This window comes from Anolis sagrei, chromosome X (assembly GCF_037176765.1).
Source record: "Anolis sagrei isolate rAnoSag1 chromosome X, rAnoSag1.mat, whole genome shotgun sequence".
Classification (NCBI taxonomy): domain Eukaryota; kingdom Metazoa; phylum Chordata; class Lepidosauria; order Squamata; family Dactyloidae; genus Anolis; species Anolis sagrei.
Genome location: NC_090034.1, coordinates 66,815,528 through 66,837,239, shown reverse-complemented (window position 1 = coordinate 66,837,239; position 21,712 = coordinate 66,815,528). Strand labels below are relative to the sequence as shown.

At 42.9% G+C, this 21,712-nt stretch overlaps 1 protein-coding gene across 1 annotated transcript in view; it reads right to left on the bottom strand.

Annotated features, from left to right (window-relative positions):
• The window catches only part of COL9A2 (collagen type IX alpha 2 chain), a 71,264-nt gene that overhangs the window by 5,552 nt on the left and 44,000 nt on the right, over nt 1–21,712 (bottom strand). Inside the window, exons 17-28 of the mRNA XM_067460743.1 lie at nt 21,283–21,336; nt 21,082–21,135; nt 19,818–19,871; nt 19,233–19,277; nt 19,036–19,089; nt 13,879–13,932; nt 13,598–13,651; nt 12,041–12,112; nt 5,773–5,808; nt 5,388–5,432; nt 4,117–4,149; nt 3,581–3,727 (exon numbers count right to left, since the gene is read on the bottom strand). Coding sequence (XP_067316844.1) covers nt 3,581–3,727; nt 4,117–4,149; nt 5,388–5,432; nt 5,773–5,808; nt 12,041–12,112; nt 13,598–13,651; nt 13,879–13,932; nt 19,036–19,089; nt 19,233–19,277; nt 19,818–19,871; nt 21,082–21,135; nt 21,283–21,336 — 702 coding nt within the window. The remainder of the gene's footprint in view (nt 1–3,580; nt 3,728–4,116; nt 4,150–5,387; nt 5,433–5,772; nt 5,809–12,040; nt 12,113–13,597; nt 13,652–13,878; nt 13,933–19,035; nt 19,090–19,232; nt 19,278–19,817; nt 19,872–21,081; nt 21,136–21,282; nt 21,337–21,712) is intronic.

Sequence of the window (21,712 nt, the reverse complement as noted above, 5' to 3'; positions counted from 1 at the left end):
CCTAGCTATTGAAGGCTAAAAAGCAACAACAGGTTCCCCAGCCCAAAACAATTCCTTCACCTTCCTTGGTTCAATGGGTCCTTATTGTTTACTAGCTGTACCCGCCACGTGTTGCTGTGGCCAACCTTCCCTCCCTCTTTTTTGGGGGGGAGATATAGTGCATGCACACACACGCATACACATATGGGTGTGGATAATATGGTAATGTCTATGTTGAAAGGAAGTTGTGGAGAATACCTACATGGATGTTAATTTTACTATATTTCCTCAACTCTCCCCTCAAATACACACAGTCACGCGGGAAATAAGTGGCTCTGCTGGAGTGCATGTCTTGAGGGGTTATTGTGGGGATGATCTTGCTTGTGCATTAATTCCACTATATTTTCACAACTCCACACACCCATACGCACTCACTGTTGCTCTGCCAACATGTGTATGTTGTCAAGTTGTAAAAGATAGATAGATAGAATGATTTTCAATTCATATAGCAGTTCAAAAACATGCAAATGTGAGTAGAGCAATAGGTACCATTCTAGCAGGAAGGTAAGGGCGCTCCATGCAGTCATGCCAGTGGCCACATGACTTTGGAGGTGTCTACGGACAATGCCGGCTCTTCAGCTAAAAAATGGAGATGAGCACCAGAGTCCCAGAGTTGGACATGACTGGATTTAATGTCAGGGAAAAACCTTTAGCTTTAACCTATACACAGTGGAGCCCCTGGTGGCGCAGTGGGTTAACCCTTGTGCCGTCAGGACTGAAGACCGACACGTCGCAGGTTCGAATCCGGGAAGAGGCAGATGAGCTCCCTCTATCAGCTCCAGCTCCTCATGCGGGGACATGAGAGAAGCCTCCCACAAGGATGATAAAAACATCAAATCATCCAGGCGTCCCCTGGGCAACGTCCTTGCAGACGGCCAATTCTCTCACACCAGGAGCAACTTGCAGTTTCTCAAGTCGCTCCTGACACGACAAAAAAAAACCTATACACACACAGTGTGGATATGCTATTGTGTGTTTTGTTTCGTGAACAAATTGTGGGACTATAGATATCCTACGCTGCCTTCCAAACTGTCCTCCCTCCTGACAGGGGCAGACCCCCCTCATTATTCGGGCACTGCCCCCCCCCCCAGCTCCTGGCTCCCCCCAGCTTTGCTTGGCTTCACCATCCCCACCAAGTTGCAATGGAAACGGCTATGACGGGCTCTGAGCCTGGGGTCCGCTGCCACTGCTGCCTGTGCTTCTGCCTCCTCCTCCTCCTCTTCTTCTTCCTCTATGTGGGTCCCCCTTCAGTCCCTCTCCTGCCTCAGAAGCTTGGTGGGGGCTGGAAGCCTTGGAAGTGCCCACCTTTGCAAAGCAAGGGGAAGAGCCAAGAGGAGGGGAGAGAGGAGGTTGCCTCTCTCTCTCTCTCTCTCTCTCTCTCTCTATCTCTATCTATCCCCCAGGCTGTGCAAGGTGTGCTCTCCCCTCTTTCCCATGCTTCCTTCTTTCTTTCCTTCCTTTCGCCCTTTCCTCCGTCGCCACAGCAGGCAAGGAGGAAGGTGAAGAGGAAGGGGTCATGCTGCCATGAGGGAGGAAACTCCCTGCCACGGTGAGGGAGGGAGCTCAGTGCCATGAAGGAGGGAGCTCGGTGCCGCTCGCTGTGCCACTTCTGTTTCTATGGCCGTGCATGCACACGCGCTTGGCTCTCAATGCTGTAACGGCCACCCTTCCCTTGTGTGGATTTTTGGGGTTTCTGCTGTTTCTTTGGGGTTCTTTTTGAGTGGAGGACATAAATTGGGTTATTAGGTGTATCGTGTCCAAATTTGGTGTCAATTCCCCCAGTGGTTTTTGAGTTCTGTGAATATCACAAATGAACATTACATTTTTATATATATATAGATAAATAAATAGATGGTATCTTGAGGTCGGATTCTCCCCCTCTTCCCTTGCTATTACCAATTCATCTGTTTACTTTTCACAATTGTGACAACAACAACAACAACAACAACAACAACAGAACAGAAGTAGTGCAGGAAAGCAGAGATAAGAGGGAGTGCAGAAATAGGACCGCAGCATAACAGAATGGCGAATTGACACAACTGTGCTATTGAAAATAAGAGCAATATCACCACAGGTGGTCAATCCTGTATGAATGCATTATACTATAATAATGCAACCATAAAGTAATAGTGGGTTGGTGTGATAAAGTCCTGGGGTGGAAACTGAGATTTCCAACAATATTTGCTGAATAACAATTATTGATTTATTTATTTACTATATATCCTGCCTTTCTCTACCCTGGAGAGGACTCAAGGCGGCTTACAGACAGGCAATAATTCGATGCCTTAACAACAATATACAATTAAAATACATAAAAATTAAAATTAAGTACATTAAAAATTATAAAATATTATTATCACTATAAAATCACTCAATCCGTAATCATAATCCAGGTAGTCATTGCACACAATTGCAATTAATCTATTGCACTATGGTTCTTCTCTAAAGGTTGGATCCCAGAGCCATGTTTTCACTCTCTTTCTGAAGGTCAGGGGGGAGGGGGCTGATCTAACATTGCTGAGGTGGATGTTTCACAGCCGAGGGGCCACCACTGAGAAGGCCCTGTCTCTCGTTCCCACCAGTCGCACCTGCAAAGGAGGTGGGAGAGAGAGCAGGGCCTCCCTGGATGATCTTAATCTCCAAGATGCTTCATAAGGGGAGATCCGTTTGGACAAGTAAGCTGAGCTAGAACCATTTAGGGCTTTATAGGCTACAGCCTGCACTTTGAATTGTGCTTGGTAGAAGTCTGACAACCAGTGAAGCTTATGTAATGGGGGGGGTTGTATCCTCGCTGTATGCTGCTCCAGTGAGCAATATGGTTTCTGCCCATTGGATCATTTGGAGCTTCCAAACAGTCTTAATCAACCAACAGAGCTATTAATAACTCCAGCAGCAATATGTTTCCACAGTTTATGACGGAAGAGGAACACTTTCTTTCTTTCTTTTCTTCTAAATGAATTTAAGGAGATTATCACACTACACTGTAGCAGTACAGCTATTCCACATTAAATCCTATGGCTGCCTTCTGAGGAATCCTGGGATTTGTAGTTTAATGAGACCAAGGACCTCTCCAGCTGAGAATTTTAAAGGCTCCTCCCTAAACTGCAAATCCCAGAAGCACAGCCATAGCAATTAAAGTGGAATATTTTAACGGTGTAGTGTGATAACCTCCTAAAATTATGGTTTCCATTCATTCCAATTGCCCCCCACAAAATTCTTTGAAAGAGTTCAAGCCGCATGCATTGGGAGACCTTCATTTCCAACCCACTCTGTGCCACTGTATGTGATAGACTAAGGTGATAGACTAATTCATTAATCGTTTTAATTGATATGTTTTAATTATGTGCTTTTAATGTGTATGCTGTTTTTATTTTGATGTGTGTCCAAGGCATCGAATTGTGCCTTTGTTGTGAGTTGCTCTGAGTCCCCTTCAGTGAGGAGGGTGGGAGATAAATAAAATAAAATAAATAAAATAATAAAATAGAGATCTCATAGAGTGGCATCAGGCGGAGAGAAGAAAGCATAATGGGAGTTTACTCACCGGAGCACCTTGCGGTCCAGGCATGCCAGGTACGCCTCGCTCCCCACCAAGTCCGCGAGGTCCAGGGGGTCCTGGGAAACCCCTAACACCGGGTGCCCCTGCATCCCCAGTTGGTCCAGGAAAGCCAACTTCTCCGCGGACACCTGACTGTGAAAGATAAGACCCTACTAAGAAGAAGCCAACCTGAGTACACCCAACAGCCCAGAGTGGGTAAAGGGAGGCCCACATGTAGCCGTAGACCTCAATTTTGTTGACCCCCCCCCCCTCCAAAGCCCACTTCAATATTCCAAAGCTCTCTGAACCCCCTTCTAAATTGTGCTCTTTCCAGGGACTTTGTTTCCATAGTTCCTATTTGCCTCCAAGTCAGCTTCACCTTCTGGCAACACAATGGATGATAGACTTTCAAATACTGCCCTACTCAGGTTTTCCAAGACTATGCACTTGTAGATTCATTCCACCTGTAGTATCTTCTCCTGCTACCCTCTAATTTACCACTTTATTTATTATATGGTTTAAGCATGTAAACAATCAGTCACCTGTCCTTTTGGTCCTGGCTCACCCGATTCACCCTAGGAATAAAGCACAGAAATCGAGAATCAATTACATGATGATTCTATATGTAACAAAATTTGAAACATTTTCTGTTCCTGGTTTGAAAGTGTTATTTCCTTTTTAATTGTGTGGTCCTTACTTGGAAAGTAGTTGTTATACTCCAGAAACTTCATTTTTGTGGCTGCCGCAAACTATATTGAATTCGCTGAGACTCTATAACAGTGGTTCCCAACCTGTCAGCCACGGCCCACTGGTGGGCCGCAAGACCTAAAATAAGGTCAGCAGCTCTAGATATGGTTTTCTGTGGGTGAGCAGATTGCGACTACTGGATAGCATATGTTCTGTATCAGAAAGTAGAGTTGATGTGGTCTATCCAATGCAATTTTCTGAATCAGCACCCCAAATAACCAACTGGATCTAAAGTTAACCAAAAACTGATTTGTAACACTGTTGATACTAATGCTGGAGAGTGGTCCCTAGTCAAGTGGTCCCTTGTCAAAGTGGTCCCTGGTCAAGTGGTCCCTTGTCAAAGTGGTCCCTGGTCAAAGTGGTCCCTGGTCAAGTGGTCCCTGGTCAAGTGGTCCCTGGTCAAGTGGTCCCTGGTCAAAGTAGTCCCTGGTCAAGTGGTCCTTGGTCAAGTGATCCCAGGTCTAGTGGTCCCTGGTCAAGTGGTCCCTGGTCAAGTGGCCCCTGGTCAAGTGATCCTAGGTCAAGTGGTCCCTAGTCCCTAGTCAAGTGGTCCCAGGTCAAGTGGTCCCAGGTCAAGTGGTTCCTGGTCTAGTGGTCCCTGGTCAAGTGGTCCCTGGTCAAGTGGTCCCTGGTCAAGTGGTCCCTGGTCAAGTGATCCTAGGTCAAGTGGTCCCTGGTCAAAAAAAGGTTGGGAACCACTGCTCTATGTTGAGATATTCAACAAAATGTGCTGCAGGATGTCCCACAAAAAGCAAAGTTTTTGCAGTTTAAAAAACTTTTTCTATGTTTTCATGCCAGAACCAATTAGGAAACAACATTTCGCACCCAGGGAGAAAAATTGTGTTACATAGTGTTATTAACAGATGTGGTTACTGTTTTCCCTAGAAATATCTATGGTCCACTTCAGACAATACAATTGCCTTGGAGGACATAGAGATTCCTTCAGAGAACACTGTAATGAGATCCACAAAAATTCACAAAAGTTAAACCCACAAACGTGGAAGGTCGACAATATTATATAAAGCACTTTTCCCACTTATGCTGGCATCCTCCAAAAGGATCTTACCTTCTCCCCGTTCTCTCCAGGGAGGCCCTCAACTCCAGGATCTCCCTAGAAAAGAAAAGAAATCATATTTCCCAAGTCTCCTGGATTGGTCAAAATCATCTGTACTACCTTTGCTGGAAAGCTTTTCACTGCCCTTACACTATTTATACTATTTGACTTGGTATCGTCTGCTGCTGTTTCTCATCTTATCGATGTGTCTAGATTAAATGCACACTTTTTATATGCTTTGTTAAGTACCATGGGAACATTTTCATGCTGAAGGCACCGAGGAGAAAAATAGCTTATTAAATAAAACATAGCCCAAAAAACAGGCAGTATTTTTTTTCTCATGCACTCTCAAAGTTAAGAGCCGTAAAAGGGCAAAAAAGCAATTGCCAATACTTACAATGTCACCCTTGGGTCCAGTTTTTCCTGGGGAGCCCTAGAAAAAGAAAAGAAAACATTGCAGGATGACTTAAGGTCTGAATCGGAATGTATTTGCAGAATTATATATCCATTTCCAATACGACAGTGGTTCTCAACCTTCCTAATGTTGTGACCCCTTAATACAGTTCCTCATGTTGTGGTGATCCCCAGCCATACAATTATATTTGTTGCTACTTCATAAATGTAATTTTGCTACTGTTACGAATTGTAATGTAAATATCTGATATGCAGAATTTTCATTCACTGGAACAAATTTGGCACAAATACCCGATATGCCCAAATTTGAATCCTGGTGGGGTTGCGGGGGGATTGATTATGTCATTTGAGAGTTGTAGTTGCTGGGATTTATAGTTAACTTACAATCAAAAAGCTTTCTGAATTCCACCAATGATGGAGTTGAACCAAATTTGGCACACAGAACTCCCATGATAGAAAATACTGGAAGGGTTTCGTGGACATTGACCTTGAGTTTGGGAGTTGTAGTTAACCTAACTCCAGAAAGCACTGTGAACTCAAACAGTGATGTCTCTGGACCAAACCTGGCATTGATACTCAATATGCCTAAATGTGAACACTGGTGGAGTTTGCAGAAAATAGATCTTGGCATTTGGGAGTTGTAGTTGCTGGGATTTATAGTTAACCTACAATCAAAGTGTGTGCTGGTCAAGCTACAACTGGTAGTAGAAGGGGCAAGAGGGCTGCTCAGATGTTGGAGCAAGAGCAGCAAAGGAAACGAATTAGGGAGATATTCATGACACCTACAGATACTGATTCATTCGAAGGTTTCTCAGATTCTGAAATGGAGGAGGAGATGGGGGCAGAGGTTTGAAGCGGGTTACTCGGGAGCAAGAGTCAGATGAAGAACGAGAAAGGAAACGTATCCGTGAAATACTTAATGCTCCAACTAAGGAGGAAGATTTTATGGGGTTCACAGGGAGTGATGGGACTGGGAGTGATAACGGAGAGGAAGATGGGCTGGATTGGGCCCGTGTGCAAGAGATCAGGGACATATGTACACAACCAACATCTAGTGATGAGTTTGAAGGGTTGGCAACCTGGTAATACATGGGGTGATCTAAGTCTTGATAGACGCTGGAGAAGTTGGAGGGACGGGCGGTGCGATCAGCTGTGGAAGCTAAGGCAGCTGAGAGTGATGAAGACAGGGTGGAGAGCAGTTCATCATCCGATAATGAGTTATAGGATAAAAGTAGGTATCAAACGTTGGGGACTTTGCAGTAGGCAAAGTGTTGTATTCGTGCTTGGGACTTTGTTGCTGCCATTACTCTTGAGCTTGGGTCCTGGGACTGCAGATTGCTGTGCTTCCGTACTTCTACAGACTGGAATCTCGTGAGTGCTGGCTTCTACTCCCGTTTTGACTTTGGATTGTTTTTGGACGACGACATCGCTTCTTGGACTTTATTTTATTTATTTATTTATTATTTAAACTTATATGCCGCCACTCCCCTGGGGCTCGGAGCGGCTTACAAGAATAGCTAAAATCTAACAAAGTTTAAAAGCAATTTAAAACAATTTAAAAACAACAGTATCAAACATTAAAAGCCTGTTGGAACAGGTATGTCTTACATGCCCTGCGGAAAGCTGGTAAGTCCCGCAGGGCACGAACTTCAGGTGGCAGAGCATTCCAGACTGATGGCGCCACTGCTGTGAAGGCTCTGCGTCTGGTTGCCATTAGACGCAAGGTCTTGACACTGGGGACTTCCAATAGATCTTGGTCCTCAGAACGGAGGGATCTCTGGGGTTGGTAGGGGGTGAGACAATCCCTCAGATACATTGGCCCCAGACCATGCAAGGCCTTAAAGGTGAGTACCATCACTTTGAAAGTGATGCGGTGCTCAATTGGTAACCAATGCAGCTGTAGTAAGATTGGTGTTATGTGGCATCTCATCGGAATTCCCGCAAGAAGCCGAGCAGCTGTGTTTTGTACCAACTTGAGCTTTCGAATCACCGACAGAGGGAGGCCAATGTAGAGGGCGTTACAGTAGTCCAGTCTTGAGATGACCGTGGCCTGGATCACCGTAGCTAGGTCGTCCCTGGACAGGTAGGGGGCCAGCCGTCTAGCCTGCCGCAGGTGAAAGAAGGCGGTTCTGCTCACGACGGAGACCTGGGCCTCCATTGTCAGCAGAGGGTCCAAAAGGACTCCCTGACTCTTTACCAATGATGACGGGCGTAACGCCTCGCCATCCAGGGTGGGCAGATGGATGTCCCCACTGCCCGGTCCACCCAGCCATAGGATCTCCGTCTTTGCTGGATTCACCCTCAACCTGCTGGCACGCAGCCATCCAGTAACGGCCTCGAGGCACTGATGGAAATCTGCTTTATCATCTGCTTCTGGACGTGCTTTGACTTGGGACTGTTTTTTGATGATGTTTTTGCTTGCTTCCACCTTGTTTCCTTATGCTTATTGAACTCTGTGATTTTGAAGCAGTTTGCTAGAACTTTTTGTTATATTCCAGTATAATCTGGATTATCCTCTTAGTTACGTTTTTCGCACAGCAGTTGTTACAGACTTTTAGTTATTGCTTGGAACACTGTGTTAAGTGTTTCTAAGCTATTTTTGTTGTGTTAATAAACTTTGTTTGGACCTTTACTTTGTGTCTGGCTCCTTTAAGGCATCTGGTTCACAACACAAAGAGCATTCTGAACCCAGCCCACAATGTATCGGGACCAAACCTGGCACACTACCTACACGGCCAACATTGAATACTAGTGGAGTTGCAGGGGTGCTGTTTTTGAATTAATCTTTACCAACACCAAAAAGAAAGTGAAGGACAGGCAGACAGATCTTCAACCTCTGCCAAAAAGGTTCCTAAGACCATCAGAAATATGGTCTTTGGCGGCCCCTCTGAAACCCCTCTTGCAAACCCCCCCCCCCCCCCACACACACACACACACCACGGTCTCCATGCCCAGGTTGAGAAACACTGTAATAGGACATCTGATGAAATATAGCTTTCCCAACACCCAGGAGAACTGGGCACTGAGGCCAGAACTCTGCACATGTCCCAGAATTCATCTAGAATTTACATTTTGTAGAAATACACGCAGATTATTTTTCATGAAAATCATTGGAGTGGTATCTGAAAAACATGTTTTTCTATCCACAAACTACTGATTTCAAAAAAGCCACATGGGGAGGATTTTTGTGCATAATTCCTGGGATTTTTGCACCCAAAAAGTGGAAACAGCAGGGTTTGCATTAAAATATACTTTTAGGCATATGTATATCATTACTTTCTTTTTAAAAATAACTTCTCCAGATAGTCACAGATGGAAGCCTGCTTTTAATGACCAAACACCAGGATTCTTGGAGATGTGGCTTTGTGGAAGTGGAAAATGAGTGGCTTTCCAGCATAGAGCAAAGCATTCAGTTACCAACACAAAATCATACAAAATAATCCTTATAAAATATAGACATAATACTATTAAACAACCACACACATTGAAAAGCCAGTTCCAGTATTATTCCATCAGGCAAGATTAGAACTACCAATGGCCAGAATTTCAAAGTGCGCCTAGACCAGTGGTTCTCAACTTTCCTAATGCCGCGACCCCTTAATACAGTTCCTCATATTGTGGTGACCCCCAACCATAGCATTATTTTCATTGCTACTTCATAACTGTAATCTTGCTACTGTTATGAATCGTAATGTAAATATGCAGGATGTATTTTCATTCACTGGACCAAATATGGCACAAATATCCAATAGGCCCAAATTTGAATCCTGGTGGAATTGGGAGGGGGGTTGATTTTGTCATTTGGAAGTTGTAGTTGCTGGGACTTATAGTTCATCTACAATCAAAGAGCATTCTGAACTCCACCAACGATGGAACTGAACCATCTTGGCACACAGAACTCTCATGACCAACAGAAAATACTGTAAGAGTTTGGTGGGCATTGACCTTGAGTTTTGAAGTTGTACTGCACCTACATCCAGAGCGCACTTTGGACTCAGACAATGATGGACATGGACCAAAGTTTGCACAAATACTCAATATGCCCAAATGTGAATACTGGTGGAGTTTGGAGAAACTAGATCTTGACATTTGAGAGTTGTAGTTGCTGGGATTTATAGTTCACCTACAATCAAAGAGCATTCTGAACTTGACCAATGATGGAATTGGGCCAAACTTCCCACACAGAAACCAACAGAAAATACTGTGTTTTCTGATGGGCTTTGGCGACCCCTCTGATACCCCCCCTTGTGACCCCCCTAGGGGTCTCGACCCCCAGGTTGAGAAATACTGGCCTAGACAGTTATGAGAGGGTTGGGCCAGGACTAGTGTAATGAAATAGCATAAGGCCGGGGAAGCGGATAAAGTGCAGAACAGGGTCCTAGCTGATGGCCGAGGTTGGCCTAGGGCTAATAATTTTCAAAGGCTGATGGCCAGGGTTGGCCTAGGGCTAATCATTTTAAAGGCCTGCTGGAATCACCTTGGTCCCTGTGGAAGGAGGATAGTGAAGGAGCCTGTCTTATCTCTCTAGGGAGGGCATTCCAGAGTCAGGAGGCCACCCTCGAAAAGACCCTATCCCTCATTCCCCACCAACCATGCTTAGGACATTGGTGGGAGTGAGAGAAGGGCCTCTCCGGCAGATCTAAAGTTCATAGGGGGAGATACGATCGTGGAAATAGGCGAGACCCAAACCGTTTAAGGATTTATAAGTCATAACCTGCACCTTGAATTGGGCCCGGCAACTTATCTGCAGCCAGTGGAGCTATTTTAATATGTTGAATAAACATGTGCAGGAGAGAGATGTTACTATGCACATACATACACACACTTAGCCATTTTATCCTCCTCTACCCACAGCTTGCTGAGCCAGAGAGCCTCCTCTATTTATGAAGGCTCTCCAAATCAACTGGAAAACTGGAAATGTAAATTGAGCAGATATCAAAGTGTGCCTCCATACTCCCTGTTCAGACTTCCACATACGGGCCGCGGACTACGAGTGGGCCGCGAGGATGAAAATATGGTCCACAAGCCTCCTTCCTCTTTATTTATTTTATTTTATTTATTTCCGCCCCTTTCGCGCCACTCGCCACTCCTTCCCTGTCGCTGACCATGAAATATATTCTGTATCAGAAACTAGAGTTTATGTGGTCTATCCAATGCAATTTCCGGAATCAGCACCCCAAATCGAATCTAAAGATGACCAAAAACTGATTCATAACCCTTTTGGTATTAATGCTGGAGAGTGGTCCCTGGTCAAAATGGTCCCTGGTCGAGTGGTCTCTGGTTAAAAAAGGGTTGGGAACCACTGAGCTATAGATTAGAATAGGGGTCCTCAAACTTTTTAAACAGAGGGCCAGGTCTCAGTCCTTCAAACTGTTGAAGGGCCAGATTATAATTTGAAAAAAATATGAATGAATTCCTATGCACGCTGCACATATCTTATTTGCAAAAAAACACTTATACAATAATTGAACAATAACACGTATACAATAATTAAGTAATTAAAACACTTATACAATAATTAAATTAATACAATATTTAAAATGAAAAACAATTTTAACAAATATAAACTTATTAGTATTTCAATGGGAAGTGTGGGCCAGCTTTTGGATGATGAGACAGAATTGTTGTTGTTGTTGTTGTTGTTGTTGTTGTTGTGTGCTTTCAAGTCATTTCAGACTTAGGTTGACCCTGAGTGAGGGCCAGGTAAATGACCTTGAAGGGCTGTATCCAGCCCTCGGGCCATAGTTTGAGGACCCCTGGATGAGAGACTCAGTCAGATGTGCTTTTGGAACCCCAGTTTTTCACTGGCCACCAAATAACTACAGAAAGAAGTACTGAATGGGTTTGGGTCATTGCATACAAGTCATAGCAAATCCCTCTTTCCCCAATAACCAATAATGTTCAATATACAAATAGAATCTTTAGTTACATCTCCCAATGTTATGGACAGGATGGAGCCCCCGGTGGCGCAGTGGGTTAAACCCTTGTGCCGGCAGGACTGAAGACCGACAGGTCGCAGGTTCGAATCCGGGGAAAGGCGGATAAGCTCCCTCTATCAGCTCCAGCTTCTCATGCGGGGACATGAGAGAAGCCTCCCACAAGGATGATAAAAACATCAAATCATCCGGGCATCCCCTGGGCAACGTCCTTGCAGACGGCCAATTCTCTCACACCAGAAGCGACTTGCAGGTTCTCAAGTCGCTCCTGACACAACAAAAAAAATGGACAGGATACGAGTCCCAAGAACATACCTTGCTGCCTTTAACTCCAGGGAGACCTTGTGGACCTGGGATTCCTGGTGGCCCCTGTTCCCCTTTGGGACCCTAGAGCAAAAAAAAAAGAGAGAGAGAGAGAGAGAAAACACATGAGCCAGAAGAGGAGAAATAAAGGGGAAAGGCAGGTATCCAAAATATAGAAAGTGAAGAACAGACAAAGACTACAGACAAAGCCTCTAACCCAGTAGTTCTCAACCTGTGGGTCCCCAGGTGCTTTGGCCTACAACTCCCAGAAATCCCTGCCAGTATACCAGCTGTTAGGATTTCTGGGAGTTGAAGGCCAAAACATCTGGGGACCCACAGGTTGAGAACCAGTGCTAACTTATTATGCAAAGCAAATTGCCAGCCTCAGGTGACTGCATTAAACCACAGTATGGAATGACCATTCACTTGACATGGAAGCCACCAGCAGTTATGACAAAAAGGCAGGGTTTTGCCAAGGGGACTTTAGTACTTAGAATCATCGAGTTGGAAGAGACCTTGTGGGCCAGTCCAACACCCTGCCAAGAAGCAGGAAAATTGCATTTAAAGCACCCCTGACAGATGACCATTCAACCTCTACTTAAAAGCCTCCAAGGAACGAGCTTCCACCACACTCTGGGGAAGAGAGTTCCACTGCTGAACAGCCCTCACTGTCAAGAAGTTCTTCTTCATGTTCAGATGGAATCTCCTTTCTTGTAGTTTGAAGCCATTGTTCCGTGTCCTAGTCTCCAGGGCAGAAGAAAACAAGCTTGCTCCCTCCTCCCTATGACTTCTTCTCACATTTTTATACATGGCTATCATGTCTCCTCTCAGCCTTCTCTTCTTCAGGCTAAACATGCCCAGCTCCTTCAGCCGCTCCTCATAGGGCTTGTTCTCCAGACCCTTGATCATTTTAGTGGCCCTCCTCTGGACACTTTCCAGCTTGTTAACATCTCCCTTCAATTGTGGTGCCCAGAATTGGACACAATATTCCAGGCGTGGTCTAACTAAGGCAGAATAAAGGGGTAGCCTGACTTCCCTGTACTCCTATTGATGAAGGCCAAAATCCCATTGGGTTTTTTTTGCTGCCGCATCAGATTGTTGACTCATGTTTAAATTGTTGTCCACGAGGACCCCAAGATCTTTTTCACACGTACTGCTCTCAAGCCAGGCGTCTGCATCTTTGCATTTCATTTTTTCTGCCTAAGTGGAGTATCTTGCATTTGTCACTGTTGGAACTTCATTTTGTTAGTTTTGGCCCATCTTTCTAATCTGTAAAGATCGTTTTGAATTCTGCTCCTGTCTTCTGGAGTATTGGCTCTCCCTCCCAATTTGGTGTCGTCTGCAAACTTGATGATCATGCCTTCTAACCCTTCATCTAAGTCATTAATAGAGATGTTGAACAGAATCGGGCCCAGGACAGAACCTTGCTTCTGGCACTGCACACGTCACTTCTTTCCAGAATGAAGAAGAAGCATTGGGGAGAATCACCCTTTGGGTTCATTCACTTAACCACTTAACTTTAAATGATACGAGTAAAAAGTAATGTGTTTCTAGATGTCCCATACGCACCGCTCTTCCCTGCAGTCCTGGAGGACCCCCTGGGCCCCTCTCACCTCGATCTCCCTGGAAAAAACAGAGTCAAAGGTCAAGATCACCATTAAAGATCATATTCTTCCTAAAGTCTAAAAATACTAAAAGCAACAAATTCCATCTGGTCTTGGAAACTAAGCAGGTCAGCCCTAGTTAGTGTTTTGATGAGACTGCCAAGGAATACCAGTTGCTGTCAGCTACATTTCAGAAGAAGGAACTTGCAAAATATATAAATTTCTTTCCCAATTTGTAATTCTTACCTTCATGCCAGCAACCCCCTGTGGCCCCACTTCTCCGGGAGGTCCAGGCTCACCCTAAAAGCAAGAAACAAAAGAGGGAAAAAATAAGGATCACTTTATAATTTTTTGTAGGAAAAGAAAAGAGGCCCTATGTTGTAGAAAGGAAGTAGGGAAGGAATGAAGTTAACAGTCATTCCATTTAGTTTGCATCTTTAAGGTGTCCATACTTCTCTCAATGGCTCTTGCTTGGAGGATTTCGTAGGACGGTGTTGCTACTTATGAGAAATGCAAATAATGGGTTTCCAGGGCTGGGCTTTAGCACAGCAGGTTAACCACCAGCTGCAGTAAATCTTGCCAATTGAAAGGTTGACAGTTCGAAACCCAGGTGAGGGTTGCTCCTGGCCTTTCAGCCCAGTTTCTGCCTACCTAGCAGTTCAAAAACAGCAATGTGAGTAGATAAATAGGCACCACTTTAAAGTGAGGAAGTATTTAAAGCACCTATAAGGAAATACCAGAAAAATGCTGGCGATTCGAACAAGGAGGAAGTTTACAAGCTATTTATTTACTTACTTACTTACTTACTTACTTACTTACTACATTTATATACTGTTTTTTTTCCCCGTAAGGCAGTGGTTCTCAACCTGTGGATCCCCAGGTGTTTTGGCCTACAACTCCCAGAAATCCCAACCAGTTTACCAGCTGTTAGGATTTCTGGGAGATGAAGGCCAAAACATCTGAGGACCCACAGGTTGAGAAACACTGCCCTAACGGAACTCAAAGCTGTTTCCAACATTATAAAGGCAAAATTCAATGCTGTACATACATGTGAAAACCAAAAGATAATAGTAAGACAATAACATAACTATAAATTAACCTAACCAAATTAAAACATGAACATAAAATAACATAAAAATTAAGCATAAAAAATTAAACATTGATTATTATTATTATCATTAACTTTATTTGTACCCCGCTGGCATCTCCCGAAGGACTCGATGCGGCTTACAAAGGCCAAGGCCTCAAACACAACATAACAATACAAACCTAAAGCAAATTTAAAACAATTAAAGCAATATTAAACAGCAAAACAACAGGCAATAAACAATACACCAAAACACAATAAAACTGGGCCGGGCCAGAGTAAAGGGTACAGAATTAAAAGTGCTGATGTGACAGGTGATATGTAAGGATTATAGGGCAAGTGCAGTGTGTGGCAATCTTACTTCTAATAAAGTGCTTCTGGGACTTGGTATTGGAGATTTCCTATTGGAGATTGATAATACAATAACATTTATATTAAAACCCACCAACATGATTTTAAAACACTTATTAACCAAAAAAAAAAAAAGGTCTCTGGCAGGAAAGATGGATTAACAGCACTCCCTGTGGCTGGAATCGACCACAGCCTCCAAGATGCCGAAGATGGGAAAGCCTATATACCAATATCAATGTGCAATTCTCTGCCTTGTCATTGTACAATGGCATTGAAAGTTTGCCATATATGTGTTCTGTGATCCGCTCTGAGTTGTATTGCATTAAAAAACAATTCTACCCTTCAGGGTGAGAAGGGTAGAATATAAATACTGTAAATAAATAGGAAATAGGAAATTTTGTTGAAGAGAATCTGTTGTGGCTGAGATGTTCTGTGATAATGAGGATGATGGGATTCAGATTCCTGGCTCTTTTTCTGTGCCTCAGATCTCTGGGCCTGCGGCTCCCACAGACAGTGGAGAGTCAGACAGTGCAAAGTCAACATCAACACACTGGTTCTCAGGAGAAAATAATTTTAACGAAGGAGATAGCGAACAGGTGGGGAGGCATCTGCCTCCTTCCCACGCTGATACTGAAAGTACTGAAAGCCTTGATAGTGACCTGGAGGACAAAAAAAGGAATTCACTTCACAGGAGACATTCTGGGAGGTAATAATGGGAAAGGACAGGAAATTAATAAAAGCACTCTATCAAAGGCTGCTGGAATGGGAAACAGAAACAGAGTTAGTAAAGGAGAATATGATCATATGGGCTGCGGACTTTGGGCACACTATCCTCCTCAAAGAGTGGGAAAGCATTTGGCGGGGGAAATTAAAGTATGCCAAATCCGCAAATATAACTGAGAGTTGGCAAAAAGTCTTCCACCGATGGCACCTGACACCCCAGAAACTTGCGAAGTTCTATAAGGGAGTGAACAGTGATTGCTGGAAATGTGGAGTCCAATTGGGCTCCTATTTCCATGCATGGTGGCAATGCAAAAAGGTGAGAAGCTTTTGGCGGGAGGTACACAAGCAGGTACAGAAAATTATCAAGATTAAGTTTGAATGCAAAGCTGAATATTATTTGTTACACCTATTAGACTTTAAGCTAGAACATAACAAAGAAATGTTACTATATCATTTGTCTGCAGCTGCCAGAACACTTCTGGCAAGTAAGTGGAAATCAAGTGAACTCCCCACAATTGATGCTTGGCTACTTAAAATCAGAGACTTTATGGAAATGGACTCACTAGCGAATATGATGGAAGATACGAGCAAGAAAAGAAGGCTTGACTGGCATCCAGTAAGGTCATATTTAAAAGAGAGTAAAAACATTATGTTTGGATAAAAGGGAAGGCGGTAACCGAAATTTAATAAAGGGCAATAAATTGCAAGCACCTAAGATTTTATGACCCTGTGGAATATTGAGGAAGTCCTATAGATAATTGTATTTCCACTGTCTCACCATGTTGTAACTTGTAACTGTGTGTTGTTGGTGTTTTTTTTCCTTTTTTTCTTTTCACTCCTTCCCCTCACCCTCTTCCGCCCTGCCTTACCTTTTCCCTCCTTCCTGCCCCATACCCTAGTCTGTCTCATTTGTAATATTCGCAGTCTGTTTGTCGGAAATGTAAAGTGTATGTCACAAAAATCTAATAAAGATTATTTACCAAAAAAAAAAAGATAGTGACCTGACCTGGCAAGCTCGTCTTGATTTGCGGGTCAGGCAGAGTTCTCGCCTGGCCGGCAGACGAGAAGCCAGCTCGGTGAAAGGTAATCACAATATTTTCATGTAATGTTTTCATGTTAGAAAGGTATTTAGGCTTCTTGCAAACCAAGGGAAAGCGTGAGTTCAACGTAGCTTATTAACCTGGAAGCTTCATGGAATAACTTTAGCCTGGAAAGCAGTAAGCTTGGGATTTCTTGCATTGTGATTCATGGGGCAATTGTTTCATTGCTTGTACCTGGAACTCTGGTTTGAACTTTGCCAATAGGATTATGTCTCTTGCTTTTACCTGAAGATCTTTGGAACTATATTCTGCATTTAACCTTAATCTTTGGAACTTTGCAATGCTTATTCTTTATTTTGACTTGGATTTTTTCCTCAATAAACTATAAAACTACAGTTCTTGTGTGGTGGTGTTTGGAAGCAAGGTGAAGCTTAATCTGAGTTGCAACAGAATCCTAGCTAGCTGGCAATCTCTTCTGTTCAGGACTTATTTTGCATAAAACAAATATGGGGGTTGCTCAGAAAAATGGCACTTTGTGTACAGAAAAAAGTTGTTTTCTTCACAAAAAATAATGTCACCTGCATACTAAGTCTCAAATTCATTTCTTGCCACAAGGAGCAAAATTCTAAGAACACCTCTCTTTACTTGTGAACATGAAATATATTAATTTCACATTCCTATCAAAATAGCTATTATTGCCATGATGTGTGGTCCACAGATCCTGGATCTTTTCCATGGACAAGTCTAAATCTAATAGAACAAAATGGATTGGATCAATGTGTTTCAACTCACTGTTGTCTATTCCAGCTGTGAGGATCTGGCTCCTTCAATAAATCAATTCAAGTTCAGATTCAAAGCCAGAGAGGATCTAATGACTCATGGACATAGAATCCACCAGCAATTAGAGTTCTTATACTTCCCTTTCACTTACCATTAACATCCTGCGGAAACTTACTGGTAGTACATGAGGTGCAGACCCAAAATTCGTAAGAACATCAGCCCTGGCCTTGTCTTACTCAACTACTGAGTATGCCAGTTCTGTTTGGCACAAGTCTGCCCACGTGAAGCAGGTGATACGTGTAGAATAATCACAGGATGTCTGAAACCTACACCTGCTTATAGATTTTATATGCTAGCTATCATCCCACCCGATGTGTGACAGAAAGTTGCTGCCAACTGTGAGAGATATTTCACAGGTTGAACACGGTGAAAGCCACTCACTGCATGGCTATCAGCCTCCTCCCAGTAGATGCAAATCAAGGTAAAGCTTGATGATAACCACCACTCCTCTTAACATTCCCCCAGCAACAGCAAGAGTATCCCTCTGGGCAGCTAAACCAGGAAATCCCAATTGGATGGTCCCCCCACCCCCACAAGGGTCGACCTCCAAGGGCAAACCAAGAATGGGCAAAGTGGAAGTCCCTTAACAGACTCAGAAGCACCGGGACTGTGGCACAGCTGGCTGGGAGTCAGTTGCATTAAGATCACTACTGACCGAAAGGTCATGAGTTTGAAGCCAACCCGGGTCGGAGTGAGCTCCCGACCAATTTGTGTAGCTTGTTGTCGACCTTTGCAACCTGAAAGATAGTTGCATCTGTCAAGTAGGAAATTTAGGTACCGCTTATGCGGGGAGGCTAATTTTAACACCATAAAAATCTCCAACAAGCATGCAAAGAATGAGGAAGTACTTCATCAGTGTCACAAATGACGGTGAAGCGACAGCTCCCCTGGTGACCAGAATCCCCTCATGAAAAAGGTGGAATGTTAAATAGCGTCTCTGTGTCTGTCTATGTGGTGTGTCTATGGCATTGAATGTTTGCCATGCATATGTACATTGTAATCCGCCTTGAGTCCCCTGTGGGGTGAGAAGAGCGGAATATAAATACTGCAAATAAATAAATAAATAAATAAATAAGTGGAGTGGGCGGATCAAAAGACAGCCTGGCTAAATGGCACTACCTAAAAGAATCCTCCACCTTGTGTAACTGTGGAGCAGAACAAACAACTCCGCATCTGTATGCTTGCCCACAATGCCCTGCCTCATGCACAGAGGAAGAACTGTTTAAAGTTACAGACAGTGCGGTCACTGTTGGTCATTTTTGGTCTAAAATTATTTATCTGCTTGTATTTTCCTATTTTTTATCAGTCTTATACTTGTTTATTAATGCAATGGTGTTGAAGCAAAATAAATAAATAACTTACCATTTTCCCAGGTGAACCCGACAAACCTCGCTGGCCACGTCCCCCGGGTTCACCCTGTTAAGACATCAAAGGGCAAAATTCAACAAATCCCCTGATTCATCAAGAGGGTCTTCAAAAAGCCTACGAGCCACAATGTGTATGGTGTAAAAATCAAGCAAAGCAGAAAATAACAATATAACACAACACAAGGCACATACCTTCTCTCCTGGGCCTCCTTTGGTCCCAGGTGTGCCTGGCAAGCCCTGTTATGAAACAAAAAAATACTCAAATTATTATTTCTTGTTCAGTCTAGATGAGGAGGAAATGGTTGAAAGAAGCAAATACATCTGCGCAAGAAGTATTTTATAGAAAAGAAAAACAAGGCAAGAATAAATAGTTAATTTATCAAGAGTTCCTAGAAAATGTATAAGGAGAATATAGAATTAGAACAATTGATTGCAGAGTTGTGATTTTCAGTTGTTTTCTTATTTACAGTTAATTGAGAGATTTAGGCAAGATAAGCAATTAGTTGATATTGAACTGAGCGCATCAGAATTTAAGTTGCAATTATGTGCAAATGATGAACATTTAATTGCTAAAATGTATAAGATGTTATTGAAATGGGAAATGGCAGACGAGTAAATTAAAGAATGCATGACAAAGTGGGCACAAATGTTGGACCAATAGGAGAAAAAGTGGTATGAGAGATTCAAATTTACGTTACGGCGCCCACCAAGTGGTTGTAAATCTATGCGTTGGAAACAGCGTAAAATGAGGTCCGTTTAAAATAAAGCAAGACTCACCGCTAATCCACGGTGCCCTGGGGGACCTGGACGCCCCGGTTGCCCCGCACTGCCCTAAACAATGGAAGAAGAAAGGGCACAATGAGAACGTAGCAAAGAACGAGACAGATATCAGTAGCACACAACCAAGTGAAACCTCAATGCTTGTGGCATATTTTAAAATAACATTAAAATTTTTACAGCTTATGATCTCAGAGTCTTCTAATGTCTATCTGTTGTATAAAAAGTTCTATTTACTTGGGCTAACGGTCTTTTATTGCTTCCTGCTAGCCAAATGTCTTGGAGAAATGTAAACCTTGTATGTCACTCTACAGCATACAAGAGTTAAACATCCTGCGTTGTCACTTATGGCATGACTTCCCACGCCCACTGTCTTTGTCTGCAGTCTACTTCTATCCCTGTCAACTGAACTCAAACAGCAGGGAAAACAAATTCCACTACATAAATTTAGCAGGAAGAGAAAGGAGACAAGAGGATGAATCCTTGCCCTTCCTTGTTAAACCAGGCAAAAACAAACTGCTGCAGCTTCTCATCGCTTCTGTGCTCTTTCTTAGGCCTGGGCGGTTTCGTTTCGTTAATTCGTAATTCGTTAATAATTCGTTAATTTTTTCAATTACAAAACAATAACGAACCATTCTGGAGCAATTATTTAAAAAAACGAATTTTTAAATACGTTTTGTAAATGCTTCGTATTTCGTTATTGTGTTCATTTCGTTATTGTTTTGAGGTCGTTTCGTTATTATTTCCGCATGTCTGGGCCAGTTTTATGGTTTAATTAGTGAAAAAAAATTATAATATCACACCAACAGTCAACAACAGAGGGAGAGGGAAGCTTCAGAAGTTTTTGGAGGTTTTTTAGCGTATTTCGCGGTCGCGTCCGCCATTAACTAATCGATTCGTTATTGTTTCGGAAATCGATTCATTAATTTTTTACCATTTACGAAATTTCGTAAATATCGAACTTTTTTAAGGGAAAATTTTGTAATTATTTTAAATATCGAAACAAAAAAACCCCCCAAATACAAATCAATTTTAGAAACAAATTTTTCCGTTGTTACCCAGGCCTACTCGTTCTCATTCATAACATTTGCTTTCTTGGTCACATTCTGATATTGCTCAGGCACCCATGTCTCAGTTTTCATTAGCTAATGTTGGAGGGAGTCCTATTTCCCCAAAGTCCATGGCGTATTCCCAGATTTCAGACCATAGACTAATATAATTCATGCTACTCCAGCCTACTTTCTGACTCTTCAAGTCATGTTACCTTTATTCCTGGAATCCCTGGAGTACCATCTTTACCATCGATTCCAGGAAGACCCTATAGAAAAGGTCAAGAGAAGGTAGAAAAAAAGAGTATATTATTTCAGCTATTAAAGTCAGTTTGGAACATCCCTCAAAATCAATCTTCCCTCCACACCCCTCCCCCCCCCCAAAAAAAAATCCAAGTTGGGAAGGAGATACTTACAGTTCTTCCTTTGGGGCCCATTTCTCCTTGAGGGCCCCTGAAACCACGTGCACCCTAAAAAGGAACAAGTAAAAAACCCTTTTGTCCAGAGATCATTGAATATGAGAAGATAAAAGCCAAGAAACATCAGGCTGTGTTTTGTGCAGTTCCCCAAATTTCACAAGCACCCCTACAAGAATTCATGATGAATTCCATTTGGAGAAAAATCAACAGATGGAAGCACAGGAGTATCAATTTCCTTTAGGGTGTTCATCTAGGTATATAAAAGTCAAAACAGATATGTTCATCATCAGCATCTCATATATATATATATATATATATATATATATATATATATATGAACCATAAAGGATCCTACATCTTGTAGGAATACATCTTGATGGATATGATCCAAACTTGGCGCACATACACTTCATGGTAAAATATTGGC